The sequence below is a fragment of the Ascoidea rubescens genome (genome assembly GCF_001661345.1).
Source record: "Ascoidea rubescens DSM 1968 unplaced genomic scaffold ASCRUscaffold_13, whole genome shotgun sequence".
NCBI classification, from domain to species: domain Eukaryota; kingdom Fungi; phylum Ascomycota; class Saccharomycetes; order Ascoideales; family Ascoideaceae; genus Ascoidea; species Ascoidea rubescens.
In genome coordinates, this window is record NW_017962925.1 from 173,325 (window position 1) to 189,927 (window position 16,603).

Consider the following 16,603-nt stretch of genomic DNA (forward strand, 5'->3'; position numbering starts at 1 on the left):
GTCAATTTATTTAATAATAATACTATAACAATATATATGTATAAATATAATAGAAAAAAAAACAATTGTAAAATAATTATTCTCAAACAAAATAGTATAGAAAAATTTAAAAATCATACAAGAAATTTAAAATACTGTTATAAATAGTAAAGAACAAAAAATAAATAATGAATAAAATTGAAATAAAATTCAATCCAATCGGATCGAATCAAGTCTGGTCCAAGAAAAAAAAAATATAACTGAAAAAATCAAAAATTACAAAAATCAAAAAGAATGGAATTTAACGAATAAATAAAACACGACACAACACAACACTGATGACTATTTTAAAAAAAAAAATTAATCTATAATATTTCAAAATTTTGGTAAAATTTAAATTTAAATAAAACCTTCTAATGCTCTTAAAGCATTACTTAATCTTCTAATTCCTTCATCATATCTATCAGGATCAGCGATCATATCTGCTGTTAATTTGGATAATGCATCAACGATTTTTTCTAATAATTTCTTTTCATTTAATGGTAGATCTAATCCTGAAAATTCTTTTCCAATCATTGTTCCCTCCGTAGCATCCAATAATCTGGCTAAGGTAGAATATGAAAATGGTCTAATTTTTTCTTTACTTTCTCTTTGATGCAACTTCTTTTTAACCTGCCTTTTGGCTGATTTGCCTTTTTTAGTTTTTTTGGGAGCTTTAAGATTTTTTTTCTCTTTTAAATCAACTACATCTAATATTTGAAGATCTGAATCATTTTCATCATTTGTTTGAGGTTTATTTTCATTATTAATATTAGCGATCATTTCTTCTTGTTCTTTCAATTGTTCATTAAGTGCATCAGTTAAATCTTGTAAACTTGAAGAATTTCGAAGTTCTGAGTCGCTTCCATCGTCTTTAATGGTAAGATTTTCCAATTTTTTTTCTGGACTTTCAGTTTTCACAATTGGAATAGGCAATGGCCTTGAATTTTTTCCTCGAGATGTAGAGGGTTTAGTTTTGGGGCTTGAAGTAGAAATTGGTTTTGTATTTGAAGTCAAATTTGCAAGCTCATCATCTTTTGGTTCAGTCTTGATGGGATTTTCAGTATCAGCAGTCTTATAAGAGGCCATTGAAGAAACAGTAGCATTGGATAAAGTTTTATGGTGGTCTGAGATATTCTTTAAACCCAAGTTATCGTCATTTGGAGAATCAATTTTTGTATCTGTAGGATTAGTCTTTTGGGGAACAGCAAAGGATATTTTTCTTTCGTTATTGTTTACATCTCTAAAAGTTTCAATTATACTGTCGGACTCAAATTCATGTTTTATGGGACTTGATTCGGGAGAGTAAAATTCAGCATTTGAAGATTTACGAGAGTTCTTTGAGAGAGGATAAGAATCGATTAGATTTCCAGTTGAAATTGAAGCCGATCTTGATTGGGATCTGGATTGGGATCTGGATTGAACTCTGGAAGATGAGTCGCCTTTTATGGTTGTGGCAGTACTTGTTCTTCTACTGTCATTGATATTATTTAAGCTAGATGAAGTGTTTAGTGGTTTATTTTTGATTTCTTTTGATGCTTTTAATTCACTAATAAAAGTAGATAAGTCCTGATCATTTGAGATACTAGTATTTAAAATTGAGTTCGGGTTTTTCAGTTGATTGTAAGAATCATCATTTTTCAATTTTTTCAAGATTGCGTCAGATAAATTATTATTGGCGGTTGGGATATTTGGTAAGGGTCTGCCTAAATTTTGAGAAGAGTTTCTGATTGTGGAAGAGGTTGTATTTGGGTTGATGTTATCGAAAGAAGAGGTGATTGAGTTTGTATCATTTTGAGAGCCTAGAATGAAGCTTTTTGGTCTTTTATCAGATCTTGGTGGAACTGGAGAATTTAGTTCAGTGATGTCTGTTCTATCAGGGAATCTTTGTTGAGGGTTTGAGTTGTTTCTCTTGTGAGTATAAGAGTTGACGAGTTTTGAAGTTGGAACTGAGTGAGTTGAATTGTTGTTTTGGTATTGAACACTGTTTAATCTTAGGGGAAAGTTTGGTTTAGTTTCTAAAGAGTATACAGATTCTACATCAGGTTCTTCAGGGATGCTATTGACTAGACTTTGTTGTCTTGAGTGGGAGGATCTTCTTTGTGTTGGGTTTATAAATTGGGTAGGAATGTTGTTGTTGTTGTTGTTGTTGTTGTTATTGTTGGCGGTGGTGTTATTGTTGTTTGAATTAGAGGTTGAGTATCTTAAATTTGATTGAACATGTGGGTTTGGAAAGGTAAAACTTGGAGTGATTGGAGATTCGTTATAGTTTTCTAGATCGTAGATGCTGCCTTTGAAAGATTTGATTGATTCAACTTGGTTGATATTTGAATTTACGGTTTTGATTGCTGGGTTTGATATGATGATGTTAGACATTTGGTCTTGAGAATCAGTATTTATTGATAGAGAGAGAGAAGCAGAGGCAGAAGAGGATATTTCATCGTCAAGAGTGTTTTCAACAGTTATTATATTTGAAGGCTTGTGGTTGAGGTCATTTTTATCGAGGGTACCAAAAGAAGAAGATTTATTGGTTGGAGGTTGATTATTTTGGTTATTGATGTTGTTATCTCTATTAATAATATTATTATTATTACTGTAATTGGTAGGGATATTAGGGTTGTTTTTGTCTAAGGCTGGTTGGAAGGAGGGTTTTAAAGGAGATTTTTTTTCAAAGTTGAAGGAATCAGAAGAAGGTCTTGAAGGAGAAGCAGAATTTTTTTCAATGTTTGAATCAGAGTGAGAACGAGAATGGGAAGTATTAATTAGCTTGGATACCCTTGGGTTTGATCTTAGAGACATTGTTCTATCGATTGTTGCTTGTCTGTTAGTGGAATTAGAGTGGTTTGTGATTGTATTTGTATTGTTATTGTTATTGTTATTGTTTATGTTATTGTTAATGATGTTACTAAGATAGGAATTATTCAAATCTTTGTTATAGAAATGTGTGTATTCAGCTAGGAGGCTATTGCCAGCAGGATGATACTTTATGGGGACACCTTCAACGATTTGGCCAGAATATTGGGATACGAAAGAGTGTCTTGAGCTGACGATGCTGTTTCTCTTTTTAAAGCTGTCGTTACCAACTGAGAGAGTTGGAGAGCCTATATTTTGACGTTGTCTTTGGATATCGTGAAAGAAAGAATGGTCAGTTTGGGGAGTTTGAGATGAAGGATCAGCTAATTTTGGGTCATCGCTGATTTTCTCGTTGATTTTGTCATTGGGTTTGTCGAGGACTAGATTGTTTATGTTTTTTGGGTTATAATTAGAATTGGAATTGAAATTAGGATTAGGACTTGTATTAGGATGTGTAATTTTATTGGAAAGTGTACCAGAAACTGCATTGGGAAGAGAATCAGCATTTTCCTGAGCAGTGGTCAGTTTAGTAGAGCTGTTTCGACTAATGGAGTTGGAGTCGTAGGAGTCTATCATCTCGCTTAGTTCAGAAAGCTGTTTGAACGAAGGGGTGAGTGTCTTGTAGGACAATGGCGTTGAACTGGAGGAGTTCTTCTTCAGGGTGATTTGGTGCTTGGGAGTCAAGGGGAGGACATTGGAGGAGGTGCTTTCACCAGAGGACGACTTTTTGATCTTTGTGGGAGTCAGCACAGGGGACGAGAAGGAGCCAGAGGAGGGAACTCTAGGGCCATCCGAGTTGGGCGAGAAGTATGGTCTGGAAACCAAGTCCATGGTGGGCAGTGCTGGATCAATTGTGTGATGGTGGTGGTGGTGGTGATGCTTGTTTAGTGAACAGAGCTGTTTCCAGAGAGCAGAGCTGAAGAGGCTTCAGCAAAAGAGTGCTCTGGGGAAGCGAGCTCTGTTCCAGCCCGTCGGCTCTGTTTACCTATTGCCCAAAGCAGCCAGGCAGACGACGCGAGGTGCTGCTGCTGCTGCTGCTGCTACCTTTGGCCTGCTGGCGCCACCCTGAAGGAGAGGATGTCATTTCGGCCTACATCAACGGTGTCCTGCTCGCTCACCTTCATCCCTCCCACACCCTCAATGGCAGCAATGGTCACATCGCCCATGATGTAGCGGGCGACGCTTTCCACCGTCCGGCCTCTGCGCACCAACACACAATCGCGAAAGACGCTGCTTCCGGAGGCGCCTGCAAACGTGTGTATGTTTCTCACGGTGTACACAGGCACCAACTCAAGCACCTCTGCTGCCGCCTTCAACACCTCCACCACCCCCGTCGACCCAAACCGGTACAACACCAAGTCCCGAATCTTCTCCACCTTCTCCAGCAATCGCTCGTCCATCGGCCTCAACTCCTCGTCCGCCGGCAAGTCTTCCTTCGTGTCGATGAACTCGGTTCCTTCCTCGTACCGGATGAACTTCTGCTTCACCAACTTCCTCAAAAGCACCTCTGTTATTGCCGACGTTAGCACTGCTTTGGTATGTGGATACCTCAAGATGATCTTCGAGATGTTCTTGTCGGCGTCGGGATGATCGATCTTGTTCAACGCCAAAACTGTGGGAAACTTCTCCTCCATAAACGCCTTCACCACCTCAGTTATCATTGCATCGTCCCAGCTCTCTAATGCTGGTAACTTGGAGATTCGCTTCAATGCCCTGGCCACCAAATTGGCATTCGAACTGTATCCTCCAAACTGCGTTTGCAACGTATCAACGATACTCGACTTGGTAGCTGTGTGTCTTCTCACAATCGACCCCCACCTCTTCTTCAAATTCCCTTCAATCCACTGCCGAATCTCGTCTTGTAGCCATTCAATGTCGTTCACTGGATCGTATCCTCTGGTATTCTTTCCCTCTGCGTCAGTAGTCCCACTCACATCCACAACATGAATCAACGCATCTGCCTGTCTCAAATCATCCAAAAACTTGTTTCCTAGCCCTCTGCCTTCATGTGCCCCAGGAACTAGCCCTGCAACGTCCAATAACATAATAGGTATGAATCGCTTCCCTTTTTTGCAAACCCCATAGTTGGGCTTGCAAAACTCTTCCTTTCCATATCTCGAACAGGCACAATCCACCTGTAAATACCCTGTGGCCTTGTTGGCATCTATAGTAGTAAATGGAAATGCTCCAACTTTAGCTCCAGCATCAGTTAAACCTTTGGATAAAGAAAAAAAAAAAAGATAATTAATTAATGTCAATATTCCTTCAAAAAAAACAAAGAAACAAAAAAACAAAGAAACAAAAAAACAAAGAAACAAAAAAACAAAGAAACAAAAAAACAAAAAAACAGACAACACGACACCTATTTTAAAACTTACTATTAAGTCTAAATTAAACAAAACTATGTCAGTATCACCATTTCACCTCCTTTAGTTTCTTGTACTTTAATGTACTAAAAATAAAAAAAGGTCACATACGTTGTAGATTTCCCACTTGATGGCTTTCCAACTATTCCAATTAATGGATCCCTAGGCATATTTCTATTGACTCTATTATTCACAAATTCTAAAAAAAGATTACTCTCTTATCTTTTTATAAAAACAAAAAAGGATTTAATCGCTGATTGAAAATCGCTGGCTGAAAACAGTTGGTGAAAAATCACTGAAAAATGATGTAAATAATCCGCTCTATTCTCTTCTTACCAAATTACGAAACTCAAATTACGCAAGTACTAATCTCAACCTCAATCAACTACATGGTACACCATAAAACCAAAAACCAGCCAAAAGGAAATAAATAAATGTGTAAATAAATTAATAAATAGATAAATAAATAAATTAATAAATGAATAAATGAATAAATGAAATGTAGATAAATATTAATTGATTATAGATTATTTACATATTCAAATGGATCTTGTCTAAAGACTGGTAACTCTTTCTTTGATAATTGAGATGTATCCTTATCTCCATCTTTGTAAAGCTCAAATTCCTTTCTATGCAACTCAATTGCATCCTTTGAAGTATCATAAGCTGATTTCAAAAGACTATTGTTGCATGCACCTTCAATTGTTAAGAACCCGTTTTCATCAAACCTCTGATCAACATTGGGTTTATCATTACATATTTCATCTGGAACCCATAAACTTATATCTTCTTGGTAATTGTGTTTAAAGATTCGAGTTTCTGTGATTGCTCTATCACTGTAAAATCGATTGAGAATAGTTTCAATTTTTCGTGGAATATAAGCCTGGGCGCCTTCGTAAATAGTTCTTCTTAATGGAAAAATATCAGTCAATAAGAACCATTGCCAATGCTTGCAATGAACTTCAACTTGTTTTTTCTTTTCATCTTCTGACATATCAGATGGGTAAAGATTATTTGGAGGATCATTGGGAGTGTTCCATAAAGCAGATACGTCGATGTAAATACCGGTTCTAGTATCGATAAATCTTGCATCAATAAAGTTTTTACCTAAACCATCATGAGGGTAAAATGGATCAGTTTGCAACCAAAAGAGAGCGTTACCATTTTTAGGATTTTCAACAATTAAGGAATTGTTATATAGTCTACCGATTTTATCTAGGTCTTGAATTGAAACTTGCACATCTACATCATTATCCCAAGGCAAATTTTGAGCATTAAACCACCAGCCAATGAGGTTGCCGTAATTGATCCAGGTTACTATACCGTAGTTTTCACAAAATTTGAACCAAGAACGAACTAGATGGTGAATAACATGAAGTCTTTCATCATGGGTGATAATTTGTTTTATAAAAGGGAAATTATAGTGATGCAATTCGGCGTCATTATCGATATGAATAAAGGGAAAAGTGAAATAAAACCTTTCTTGATCTTGAAAGTCTTTTGAGTATTGTAAGAAGGATCTGTAATTTTTTTCTTCAGTTGATAATTTTGTTTTTTGTGATTTTTGGTTTAGGTCGTTTAGTAGTTGATCTGGTTTGTAGGTGAAATCTTCGGTTGGAGCAGATACGTTTAATTTTAGAGACAAGTCGTTTGGTTTAAAGCCCTTTTTGAGGTAAATTTTGTCTAATTTTTGCATTAATTTGATGTTATCATTTCTTGATACGATGTTTTTTTTTTTGATATTGTTGTTATCTAGATCGTTGTAGTTTAGATTGTGGTTGTGTTTTGAGTATTTGGATTTCAAATGGTTTAGTTCGGAACCCTTTTTGTCAACGGGAATTTGGTAGAAATTGATGTCGCTTTCAAATAGAATTCTTTCAGGGATGCTAAAATAGTATTTTTTCCAAATGGCACTGCAAATTGCGATGGATTTGAGGTGTTCATCGACCTGCATTCTTAGTTCGTAGGTGAATTGGTTAACCCAAGAGTCTCTTTCATCGAATAGTTTGTCGTAGCAGAATTTTGTCAAGATTTCTTTTAATTTTAAATCGTCGTTGCCCAAACCATTAAGGATGTCGCGTTGTGCGTTGATGAAGATGTTAGCCTGGGATAAGTCTGACCAATCGCTCCAATCGAAGGGGATTGCTTGGGTTATTATGTGGTTATTGATGTTATTATTGATGTTATTGTTTGTGAGTGGATTTTTCTCTTGATCTTTTTCTTTTTCTTTTTCTTTTTCTTTATCTTTATCTTTATCTTTGAGCTTTTTATTGTTTTTCGAATTGATCATTTCTGTATTATCGTAAAGAGCGTATGAATCAATTAATTTGTGCAAGTATAGGTTGATTGGGACTCTGGGGTCAAAAAGCTCATTTACTTTATCTGATTTGGGGACAAATTTAGTGAATGTTAGTATGGTGAAAAAGAAACGATCCAAATGAGTGTATAGTCTTAATAGTTCTAGATTGTTTGTAAATTTGATAAAGTCGTCAAAGGGATTTGAAAAATTGGACATTAAAATAGTGGACAAAGCAAAGATTATGACAAATATTAGAATTATGGTTGTTATGCCATTGGTGCTATTGTTGGGGTTATTGTTGTGTAGTACGTTGTGATTGTTGTGGTTATAAAAATTTAGGTTGAGATTTTTGTAGGAGAAGTTGAATGGATAGCCATTGTTGAATGTATTAAAATTTCTTGAGAAGGGAGAGACGAGTTTTACTAGAAAACTTCTAAAATATATTAGTGGAATACTAAAGATCCTCATTATCTAATTGATCTAAAAAAGTAATTTAAGACAGAAAAAGTTAAGACCAAGTCTAGGAGGCTCTGTTGGAGATTAAATATCAGATATGAAAAAGTGTGTGTGAAATATAAGATAAGGTATCAGGAAAAAACAACGTTAGATCGTGGATGAAGATGTTGCGATGATTGTAACGAGAGCAGTTAGAGGGCTTTTGAGTATTTAAAAAGAAAATGGCCTGGGATAACACACAGTAAAAGAGACATAAATCGTAAAATACACTTGAAAGCAGAGACAGAGAAATAAAGAGAAGAAGTGAAATAATAGAAGAGAGAAAGTAGATATATTCAATACAGTTGATGGAAGATATAAATAGAGGAAGTTTGAAGATGAATTAGTTCCAGGTGTCTGAAAGAAGAAAAAAGTGCAAAGATATAAACAGAAAACCTGTAGCTTTTCCAACCTTCTGTTGCTCTCGGCTGGGGCCAGACACTGCACAAGCCAGGCCCGGCAGCCAATCTCAGGACAGTGCGGCGCGGAGACGGAGGGATTAGCCACGCTCCGCCGCAGCTCTCCAGTAGCCTTCCCCCGTGGTGTCCCGATTCCAGCAGTGGCTCAGGCTTGGTCTTATTGGCACTACTCACGCGTTTGTCCCGCTGAGACAGGTCCCCTACCAGCACCGCACCGCGGGTCTCGTAAAACCCCTACCACCTCGACCGTTTTTGCGGTGATATCTCCACATAGGTCCTTTAAACACCGCCAAAGCCACCAAGCTTTTTTTGCACGCGTGCCACTGCACAAACCAGCGTCAGTCTGCGCATATGACAACATTAAACACCAATGCACTGGTTTCGGCTTTACGCTGGTCTGAAAACTGTGGTCTGAAAACTCTACCTACTGTTGTCTTAAGGCCCATTTCCTGATTGAAGCAAGAATAAGAACCAACCGGGCGTATCTGGCTGGTTTGCACAAGACGCTACTGCTGCGCTCACACACTCAGTTTCCTATCAGAGCAAAACAAACAGGTTTGTGAGCAGGGAAAAGAAAGCTAATCAAGCCAGTTGTTCTTGTCCGATGCTTGTCAGCTGATCCATGAGCCATATTCTGCGCTCACCAATCCGCTAGCCGTTACCGTGAAACCCTGCGCTGCAGCAAATTGGGCCTGGACCAATGGCCTAGACTTGATTTGAAACCCTCATAGCAACCACTTTGTCACGCGCTACACACGTGTAGACACGAGACCGTTCTAGCGGCGCTGTGAATGCTCGCGGTGGGCCGGCATTTCGTCAGCAAATCGCAAACTGGCGCAGGCCGCCCGAGCTGCTGGATCGGGAGCTGCTATAAGAGCAGTACTTACTGGCTCTGCTGGACACTTATAAACCACTCCATCCCCAGCTTCCTGTGCTTTCAGAAACACTTCTTGTCTTTCCACTGATCATTGTTCAACGTTATCCACCACGTCTATCCACTCAAAATGTGTTGTCCCCCCCTTTGCTGCTCTGACTGCGTCCTTGTGATTGTGGGTCTATTTTTCCCTCCTCTACCAGTCATGATAAGAAGAGGTATTTGCTCTGTTGACACTTTGATCAACATTGCACTCTGTTGTCTAGGTATCATTCCTGGAATTCTCCATAGTTGGTATATCATCTCTCGCTACCCCCCTGATTACATCTATATTGACGAGGAACAGCAATTTTACTATCCTTCTCCAAACAGATCAAACCAAAACATCGCTTACCCTTCTCCTTTACTCATCGATGTCTCTCGCCAACAATCATCACCTCATAACTGCCAACATCACCAAAATCACCAACAGCAATTAGCCCAAAAAAACCAAAGCATTCAACCTTTGGTTTCCCACTCCACTCAAACTTACCAACCAAACCATTCTCAGTCCCAATCCCAATCTCAATCTCAAATCCAAATTCAAAATCAAAATCAATACCAAAATCAACCTCAACCTCAACCTCAAAATCAATCAAACTATGGCTCAACTTCAAATGACAACAACCCACAAGGTCCTCCTCCTGCCTATAACGAAGTTTTAAATGAATCTTCTGTTTACAAATAAAATTACTAATACATTATCACAAAGTATTACAAAGTATTACGAATTATAACATATACTCAAAACTTAAATTTTCACACAATTTAGCCTAACTTATCTTGATCTCATCTATTTTACTTTAATCTTATTTAATCTAGTTTTTATTTCTTATTTTTTCTTATTATTTCTTTTTTTCTTTCTTACTATCCTATTTATTTATTTACTTATTTATTTTACATTGTCTCTTTAATTTAATGGATTTTGGTTTTTTAATCTTATTTTTTCTTTTTTTTTTTTTCTTTTTCTTTTTCTTTTCTTTTTCTTTTTCTTTTTCTTTTTCTTTTTCTTTTTATTCTTTTCTAATTCCTCTTAACGCGATTCTAATAAAACTAAATTATAATAAAATCAAACTTATTATATATATAATGTATATTACTTTATTTATTCACAAGTCTTTATATTCACTATCATCATTCGCTATAAATCACTGTATATCGTATCTTTTATACCCAGCTTTCTTTCATACCATATGCGGATAATTAGTCTTGTAATTCTTCTTATTCGAAAGCTCCTTGATGGAATCACGTATCTTGATATATCCTCCATCAGAACCTGGAACTCCTCCTTTAACCAATATATATCCTCTCTCGGCATTCACTTCAACAACTTGACTGTTTCGAACCGTTCTCTGATTACCTCCCATACGCCCAGGCATCTTCTTCCCAGGCAAAACTCTACCGGGATCTTGACACTGTCCATATGATCCACCAGTACGATGTGCTTTGGAAACACCATGAGAGGCTCCTCCTCCTCCAAATCCAAATCTCTTCATAACACCTTGAAATCCCTTTCCTCTTGTAATTCCAATCAAATCAACAAAATCACCCTTTTTAAAATGATCTGCCTTCAATTCGCTTCCAACTGGCACTAATCCTTTTTCATTCAACACTTGAAACTCGCAGATTTTCATTTTAGGTGACACTCCTGCTTTACTGCAATGTCCCAACAACTGTCTAGTCACTTTTTTGACCTTTTGAATACCATACCCCAATTGAACTGCATAATATCCATCCACTTTAGCTGTCTTGTTGTGTAACACTTCAACTGCATTAATCTCTAATAACGTGCATCCTATTCTTTCTCCTGTCTCAGTGAAAAAGGGCACCATCCCCTTTTTCACTCCAATTAACCCTGGTCTTAATGGCAATAGTTTTCTTAATCTTGCCCTTTCGGCTGAATGTTCTGGCAATCTAACCTCGTTTCTTGGTGGTGTATTGTCTACTGCTCCAATAGCAGTTAATGACGCTCCATGACGAATAAACGTCGATATCACTGGCGCACTCTTGCTATTCAAAAGTAAAGGCCGCCAAATGCTTATATTCATCATCATATCAATCAGCAAAGAAAAAAAAAAGCGAATCAAAAAAGCCTCTGTTTATATACCTCTGATATCGCTTTTCAAAAGTCTCTTCCAATTATCTTGCAAAAAATCCTTCCAAGATCACGTGAAAAATGCTTTTTCTTCTCGAAAAAAAACACATCTCTTTGAGTAACGAAATTAAAAAATAACATTAATGATAAGTATTTATATACAATTATAAAGGAGTTTATGAGTATTTACGAATAGAAATTGATAAACAAAAGTTTGGCAAAAAAAAAAGCAACCATAAAAACAAATAGATAACAAATATCTGCTTTTCTCATTTGATTTTTTTATCTTTGAGTTTAATAGTCTCATCATCAATATAAATACCTTTACCTTTATATGGCTCTGGAGGACGAATTCGACGCAAATTGCCAGCAAACAATTTAACCTGTTGTTTATCAATACCCTCGATGATAACTGTAGTTGGAACTGGCGACGACACTTGTAATCCTGCAGGAACTGGTAATCCTTTCAAAACACAAAACCCAACTTTCAATCCAACAAACTTACTTCCATCTGGTCTATCTTCAATATGAGCCCTATAACCAGTACCCACCAATCTCAATATACACAAGTGTCCCTCTGTCACTCCAATAACATCGTTGTTTATTCTTGAACGAATTGTACCCCACATGGATTTTTGGATCTTTTTGGTAGGATCTTCAACCAGTACTGTCAATTTTTCGTTTTCTAGTTTCGTTTGAATATGATCTGGTATCACCAATCTTTGTGTTCCCTTAGGTCCTGTAACAAAAACTTCTCTTGAAAAATATACCCTGTCTCTTCCCTTTACTACACGCTTAGGATGCTTTAAATTTTGTATTTCAAATTGAACTTCTGGTGGAAGAATAATCGGTTGAGACCCAACATGAGATCTGGCAAAACCGGTCTGCGAGAAAAGTCTCTTGGAAAATCCCAAAGCAATGTTTCTACCACTACAAATATTAACAGGAAAAGCAGCAAAAAACATGTTCTAATCAAACTGGCTCGAGACTCTCAAACTGTGTCTCTTCCTTCACTTTTTTTTGTTCTCTTCAATCTTCCAAAGCTTCAATAAAGACGGCCGGGTAATCTTCAATCTTCAATTTTCAATTTTAAAGTTTTACTTTTCACTTTCAATTTTTTTTTGATCGTTTTTTTGATCGTTTTTTTTTGGTTTCAACAAATTCAATAAAATATATACATAATCAAGCTAAATCACTGTTTTTATCACACATACACTGCAAAGCAATAATTATTGAAAATGGTTAGAAAGCTCAAATATCATGAACAAAAACTTTTGAAAAGAACCGATTTTCTCTCCTGGAAGCAGGATAAGGGCCATCGTGACACTCAAGTTATGAGAACATATCACATACAAAACAGAGAAGACTATCATAAATATAACAAAATATGTGGTGATATAAGAAAATTGGCTCATCATCTTTCTTTATTGCCTTCTGATGATCTGGTGAGAATAAAACACGAACAGCTATTAATGGAAAAACTATATGCAATGGGGATAATAGCGACAAAATCAAAGATTTCTGATTTGGAGAATAAAATAACTGTTTCTGCAATGGCTAGAAGAAGAATTCCTGTTGTAATGACAAGATTAAAGATGGCTGAAAATTTGAAAGATGCAACAACTTTTATTGAGCAAGGTCATGTCAGAGTGGGTCCTAACGTTATAACTGATCCTGCTTATTTGGTGACAAGAACCATGGAAGACTATCTTACTTGGGTCAATACAAGTAAAATTCGTCGTAATTTACTTAACTTCAAAAACCAATTGGATGATTTTGAATTTTCATAAATTCACAAAGGGTTTTATTTTTTATTTCAAAATCAGTTTATTAATAAATTTTTTATTGGATTTATTTATTTAAGGTGCTATATAACATAAATCTACTTTTTAGTGAATTTTTTTGAAAAATCTAACAAAATAAAACAAAAAAAACAAAAAAAAACAGTAAAACAAAAAACAGTAAAATAAGAAATAGTAAAAGAGTAAAAGAGTAAAATTGAAAAAACAAAAAGAATCCTAGAATTAAAACAAGAAATGAATGAAAGGAAAAAATTATGATCTAGAAATACCACTACAAGTTAATTTTTAAAGAAAAACAACTAGTAATAAATGCCAACTTTTCTAAACAGCGATAAATAAAATTTCTTTCAGAAACATAAAAAAAAACACAAAATTCAAAAAATAAATGCATAATATATAATAAAGAAACAAATAATTTCAAGCAACTAAAAAAGATAAAAAGATAATTATTAATACCATCTAAAATTGGATATGGGATACTAAAACTGTAAATATAAAAAATAAAATAGAATAAAAAAGTTGGATTAATCAAAAATTAGAATTCATCAATTCATTCCTTAGATTTCTATCATTCATTTTTTTCTTTTTTGGATTTCCAGATGGTAAACTGCCAGGAATATTTGCAGCGACTTCATTTTCATTTATATTTGCCATTTTTTTCCCATTAGTAACTGTGCCAGCAGGTTTATACTTTTTTGAAGTACCAAACTCAGTGGTATTAAACATAACCACACTTGATCTGCTAACTTGGGAAGCTGATAAATTTCCACCATTTTCTTGACTAGCAGTACTTGTTGAAGTATTAATACTCGTACTGGAGACATTAGGAAAATGGCTAAGACTTGGTGATCCACTTCCAATTCTTGGGGATTTTTGAGACCATACATCAGAATGATCTATTGGAACAAAAGGTTTTAGAGCCAAATTATTTGGGTTTGGGGTTCCTTTTACCTTAACAACTGCCTGAAACTCTGTGAATGTCGAAGAGGCAGATTCTTTTAAATTAGACGCTGAGGGTAATTTTTTTAAAGGTTGTAAAGGTTTTAAAGGCTTAAGAATAGGTTTGGATGGCTTAGTAGAGGTGAAATTCTGTTGATGTGGTTGAGGACTAGTTTGATATGGATTTGCTACTGGAGGATAAGGGAGATACTGTGAAGATGGATTTGAGTTGATAGGTGGAGTGTAGGAATTATCAGTGGGTCTGCTATTATCTTGATTAGGTAAATATTGTTGTTCTGGCACTAATTGGTTTTGATATTGGTTTTTTGAGTAATTTTGTTGAGGTTGTGGGTTATATTGGTAATTGTTGGCATCTTGTAGTTGTTGTTGGTGGGATTGATCTTGTTGTTGATATTGATAAGAAGAATCATTATTTGTGTTATATGGAGGATAAGACTGTGGGATTTGATAGTTTTGATTGTTTATTTTGTTATTCATAACATTTGATTGGTGGATTTGAACATCAGATGGGATAGGGATTGGGTTTTGATCAAGGTTGTGGTCATTTGGATGGTTTTGGATTTTTATGGAATTTTGTCTATCGAAATAGATATTATAAACACTTTTAAGTCTTTTGAATTTTTCCTTTTCTTCTTCAGTTAGAGAAGGGTCGTTTAGGTTGATTTGGTTATATTTTTCAGGGTCATAGCCATCGGGAATATTGATTTTGACAGATTTTTTGATTTTAGGTTTTGAATCAGTTTCATTTTGGGGCTCATTTTGAGTTTCATTTTGAATTTCATTATTGTAATCGTCGTTTGGATAATTGGTAGTGGTCATAGAGTTAGAAGATAGATCTTCTTGAACGTTTCTGGGTGTTTCTAGTAAGATCTCTTCAAATGGGTTTGATTTATTATCGTGATTTAAAGTAAGCGAGTCGTTAATTTTGTGGCGAATAAAGTTATTATCATTATAATTTTGGAACTTGTTGTTATGAATTGAGATGGAATCTGTATCTGAAGATGAGTCAACAGCGGTGTTGGAGCTTTCAGTTGATAATTTACTTTGACTGTTTTTATTATGGGAGAGGTTTCTTTCGTTGTGGTTTAAATTGATTTTATTGTTTTTAATATCGCTACTTGAAACGGATTGTTTTAGAGTAGAAGGAGAATGAGATGAAGTTGATATTGAGTTTGCAAGGGAGACTGGATTTGAATTTCTTGAGGAAGGGTTTAGTAAGTTTGTTTGGGAGTTTAAAGGGCTAAGTGATTTGAAGTTGGAGAAGGAAGAGTTTCTGCTATTGGCATTAAAACCAGGACTCAAAGTTGGAGAGTTACCATAAGCAGAATAGTGAGTACCTAGAGCCTTAGCGTATTCGTCTAAGTAGACTCTCGAATCAGATAAACCAGATTCAGGTAATATGACAGTGTCATATTTGAAGGTATGAATGGAGGCATTATCGTTGAAGGATGTGTTTATGTTTAGCTTCCTTGGGTTGATATTTAATTCGTCAGACAGTGGGTTTGGATTTGGATTTGAATCTGAATTTGAATTTGGATTCAAATTCAAATTCAGATTCTTTTTATCGTTGTGGAGATTATTTATGGCATTGTTCATATTAATCTGCGAATTTCTTCTCAGATGAAGATTTGGGACAGAGGGATAATCTGGCAAATTTGTGACATCGTTGTTAGCAAAATCAGGGTCTTCAAGAAACTCTTTTTCTTCCTTCTTATTTTTCTGTAGATTTTTGATTAAAAAGAAACCCAAGAAGGCAAGAATAAGAAAAATGGGAATACCAACAGCCAAACCGACAGTCAAGCCCGTAGTATCAGAGGGAACTTCGCACTTTTGGGAATTATTATTCTTGTCAGAGCAAGAGTTGTCATCGTCATCATCATCGTCTTTGGCTCGTTTAATCAAGTGGTGTATTACAGCTGGATCGAGAAGACCATTGTAAAAATTTGAAAGTGGGAAATCAAAGTTTTTTCTGTGATGTAGAAGCTCCAATATACCACCAGGCATCTTGCAATATTGACTGTGTAGCAGACAGTGAAAAGAAATTCCAGGAACCTTAAGACAGATTGGAAGGACTGAAGAAGGTTGAGTATTGAGTATCGAATAAGAAAAGTATTTAACCAGTTTTTCTTGGAAAAAAGCAGAGGGCTGTCACAAAAAATGGCAAACAAAAAGATGGAAAGAAAAGTGACAGACAGAGCTGAGACAGAAGATGATAAGGGAATGGTAAGCACCAGAAAAGAGCCCAGCAGAAATCTGGCTGCAGCAGTTATAAGAAGCCTGGAAGAGGAAACCAGCCCTGAGCCAGAAGCAGCCAGCGCCCTCTGCTGCCTGTGGCGGTGCTGCTGCCTGTGGTGGTTCTGCTGCTGGAACCTCTGCAGGTTTA

General features: G+C 36.0%; 8 protein-coding genes across 8 annotated transcripts; 2 read left to right on the forward strand and 6 right to left on the reverse strand.

Moving 5' to 3' along the window:
- Positions 1-167: 167 nt before the first annotated feature.
- Positions 168-3,880, reverse strand: ASCRUDRAFT_113690 (uncharacterized protein). Its single transcript, XM_020188794.1, has one exon. It carries the CDS (start codon positions 3,700-3,702, stop codon positions 379-381), a length of 3,324 nt encoding a protein of 1,107 aa, XP_020045505.1. The 5' UTR covers positions 3,703-3,880; the 3' UTR covers positions 168-378.
- A 31-nt stretch (positions 3,881-3,911) lies between these two features.
- Positions 3,912-5,407, reverse strand: ASCRUDRAFT_37934 (uncharacterized protein; the record flags this gene model as incomplete). The annotated part of the gene is made up of 3 exons (XM_020190810.1): positions 3,912-5,086; positions 5,250-5,257; positions 5,349-5,407. 3 exons carry the CDS (start codon positions 5,405-5,407, stop codon positions 3,912-3,914), a joined length of 1,242 nt encoding a protein of 413 aa, XP_020045506.1.
- A 350-nt stretch (positions 5,408-5,757) lies between these two features.
- ASCRUDRAFT_37987 (uncharacterized protein) lies at positions 5,758-7,191 on the reverse strand (the record flags this gene model as incomplete). The annotated part of the gene is made up of 1 exon (XM_020190813.1): positions 5,758-7,191. One exon carries the CDS (start codon positions 7,189-7,191, stop codon positions 5,758-5,760), a length of 1,434 nt encoding a protein of 477 aa, XP_020045507.1.
- Positions 7,192-9,378: 2,187 nt separating this feature from the next.
- On the forward strand, positions 9,379-10,114 carry ASCRUDRAFT_77284 (YqaE/Pmp3 family membrane protein). Its single transcript, XM_020193801.1, has one exon. It carries the CDS (start codon positions 9,455-9,457, stop codon positions 10,049-10,051), a length of 597 nt encoding a protein of 198 aa, XP_020045508.1. The 5' UTR covers positions 9,379-9,454; the 3' UTR covers positions 10,052-10,114.
- A 352-nt stretch (positions 10,115-10,466) lies between these two features.
- On the reverse strand, positions 10,467-11,464 carry MRPL9 (mitochondrial 54S ribosomal protein uL3m). Its single transcript, XM_020193802.1, has one exon. It carries the CDS (start codon positions 11,412-11,414, stop codon positions 10,548-10,550), a length of 867 nt encoding a protein of 288 aa, XP_020045509.1. The 5' UTR covers positions 11,415-11,464; the 3' UTR covers positions 10,467-10,547.
- Positions 11,465-11,619: 155 nt separating this feature from the next.
- Positions 11,620-12,459, reverse strand: MRPL6 (mitochondrial 54S ribosomal protein uL6m). The gene has a single exon (XM_020193803.1). The coding sequence runs from the start codon at positions 12,421-12,423 to the stop codon at positions 11,728-11,730; it is 696 nt and encodes a 231-aa protein (XP_020045510.1). The 5' UTR covers positions 12,424-12,459; the 3' UTR covers positions 11,620-11,727.
- A 185-nt stretch (positions 12,460-12,644) lies between these two features.
- On the forward strand, positions 12,645-13,254 carry IMP3 (snoRNA-binding rRNA-processing protein IMP3). The gene has a single exon (XM_020193804.1). The coding sequence runs from the start codon at positions 12,697-12,699 to the stop codon at positions 13,246-13,248; it is 552 nt and encodes a 183-aa protein (XP_020045511.1). The 5' UTR covers positions 12,645-12,696; the 3' UTR covers positions 13,249-13,254.
- Positions 13,255-13,680: 426 nt separating this feature from the next.
- SKG6 (Skg6p) lies at positions 13,681-16,553 on the reverse strand. Its single transcript, XM_020194973.1, has one exon. It carries the CDS (start codon positions 16,222-16,224, stop codon positions 13,789-13,791), a length of 2,436 nt encoding a protein of 811 aa, XP_020045512.1. The 5' UTR covers positions 16,225-16,553; the 3' UTR covers positions 13,681-13,788.
- Between the last annotated feature and the right edge of the window lie 50 nt (positions 16,554-16,603).

Excerpts from the sequence above, each read along its gene's own strand:
- MRPL9 (XM_020193802.1), bottom strand. The coding sequence starts at position 11,414 with ATGATGAATATAAGCATTTGGCGGCCTTTACTTTTGAATAGCAAGAGT.
- SKG6 (XM_020194973.1), bottom strand. The coding sequence starts at position 16,224 with ATGCCTGGTGGTATATTGGAGCTTCTACATCACAGAAAAAACTTTGAT.
- ASCRUDRAFT_113690 (XM_020188794.1), bottom strand. The coding sequence starts at position 3,702 with ATGGACTTGGTTTCCAGACCATACTTCTCGCCCAACTCGGATGGCCCT.
- ASCRUDRAFT_77284 (XM_020193801.1), top strand. The coding sequence starts at position 9,455 with ATGTGTTGTCCCCCCCTTTGCTGCTCTGACTGCGTCCTTGTGATTGTG.
- IMP3 (XM_020193804.1), top strand. The coding sequence starts at position 12,697 with ATGGTTAGAAAGCTCAAATATCATGAACAAAAACTTTTGAAAAGAACC.
- MRPL6 (XM_020193803.1), bottom strand. The coding sequence starts at position 12,423 with ATGTTTTTTGCTGCTTTTCCTGTTAATATTTGTAGTGGTAGAAACATT.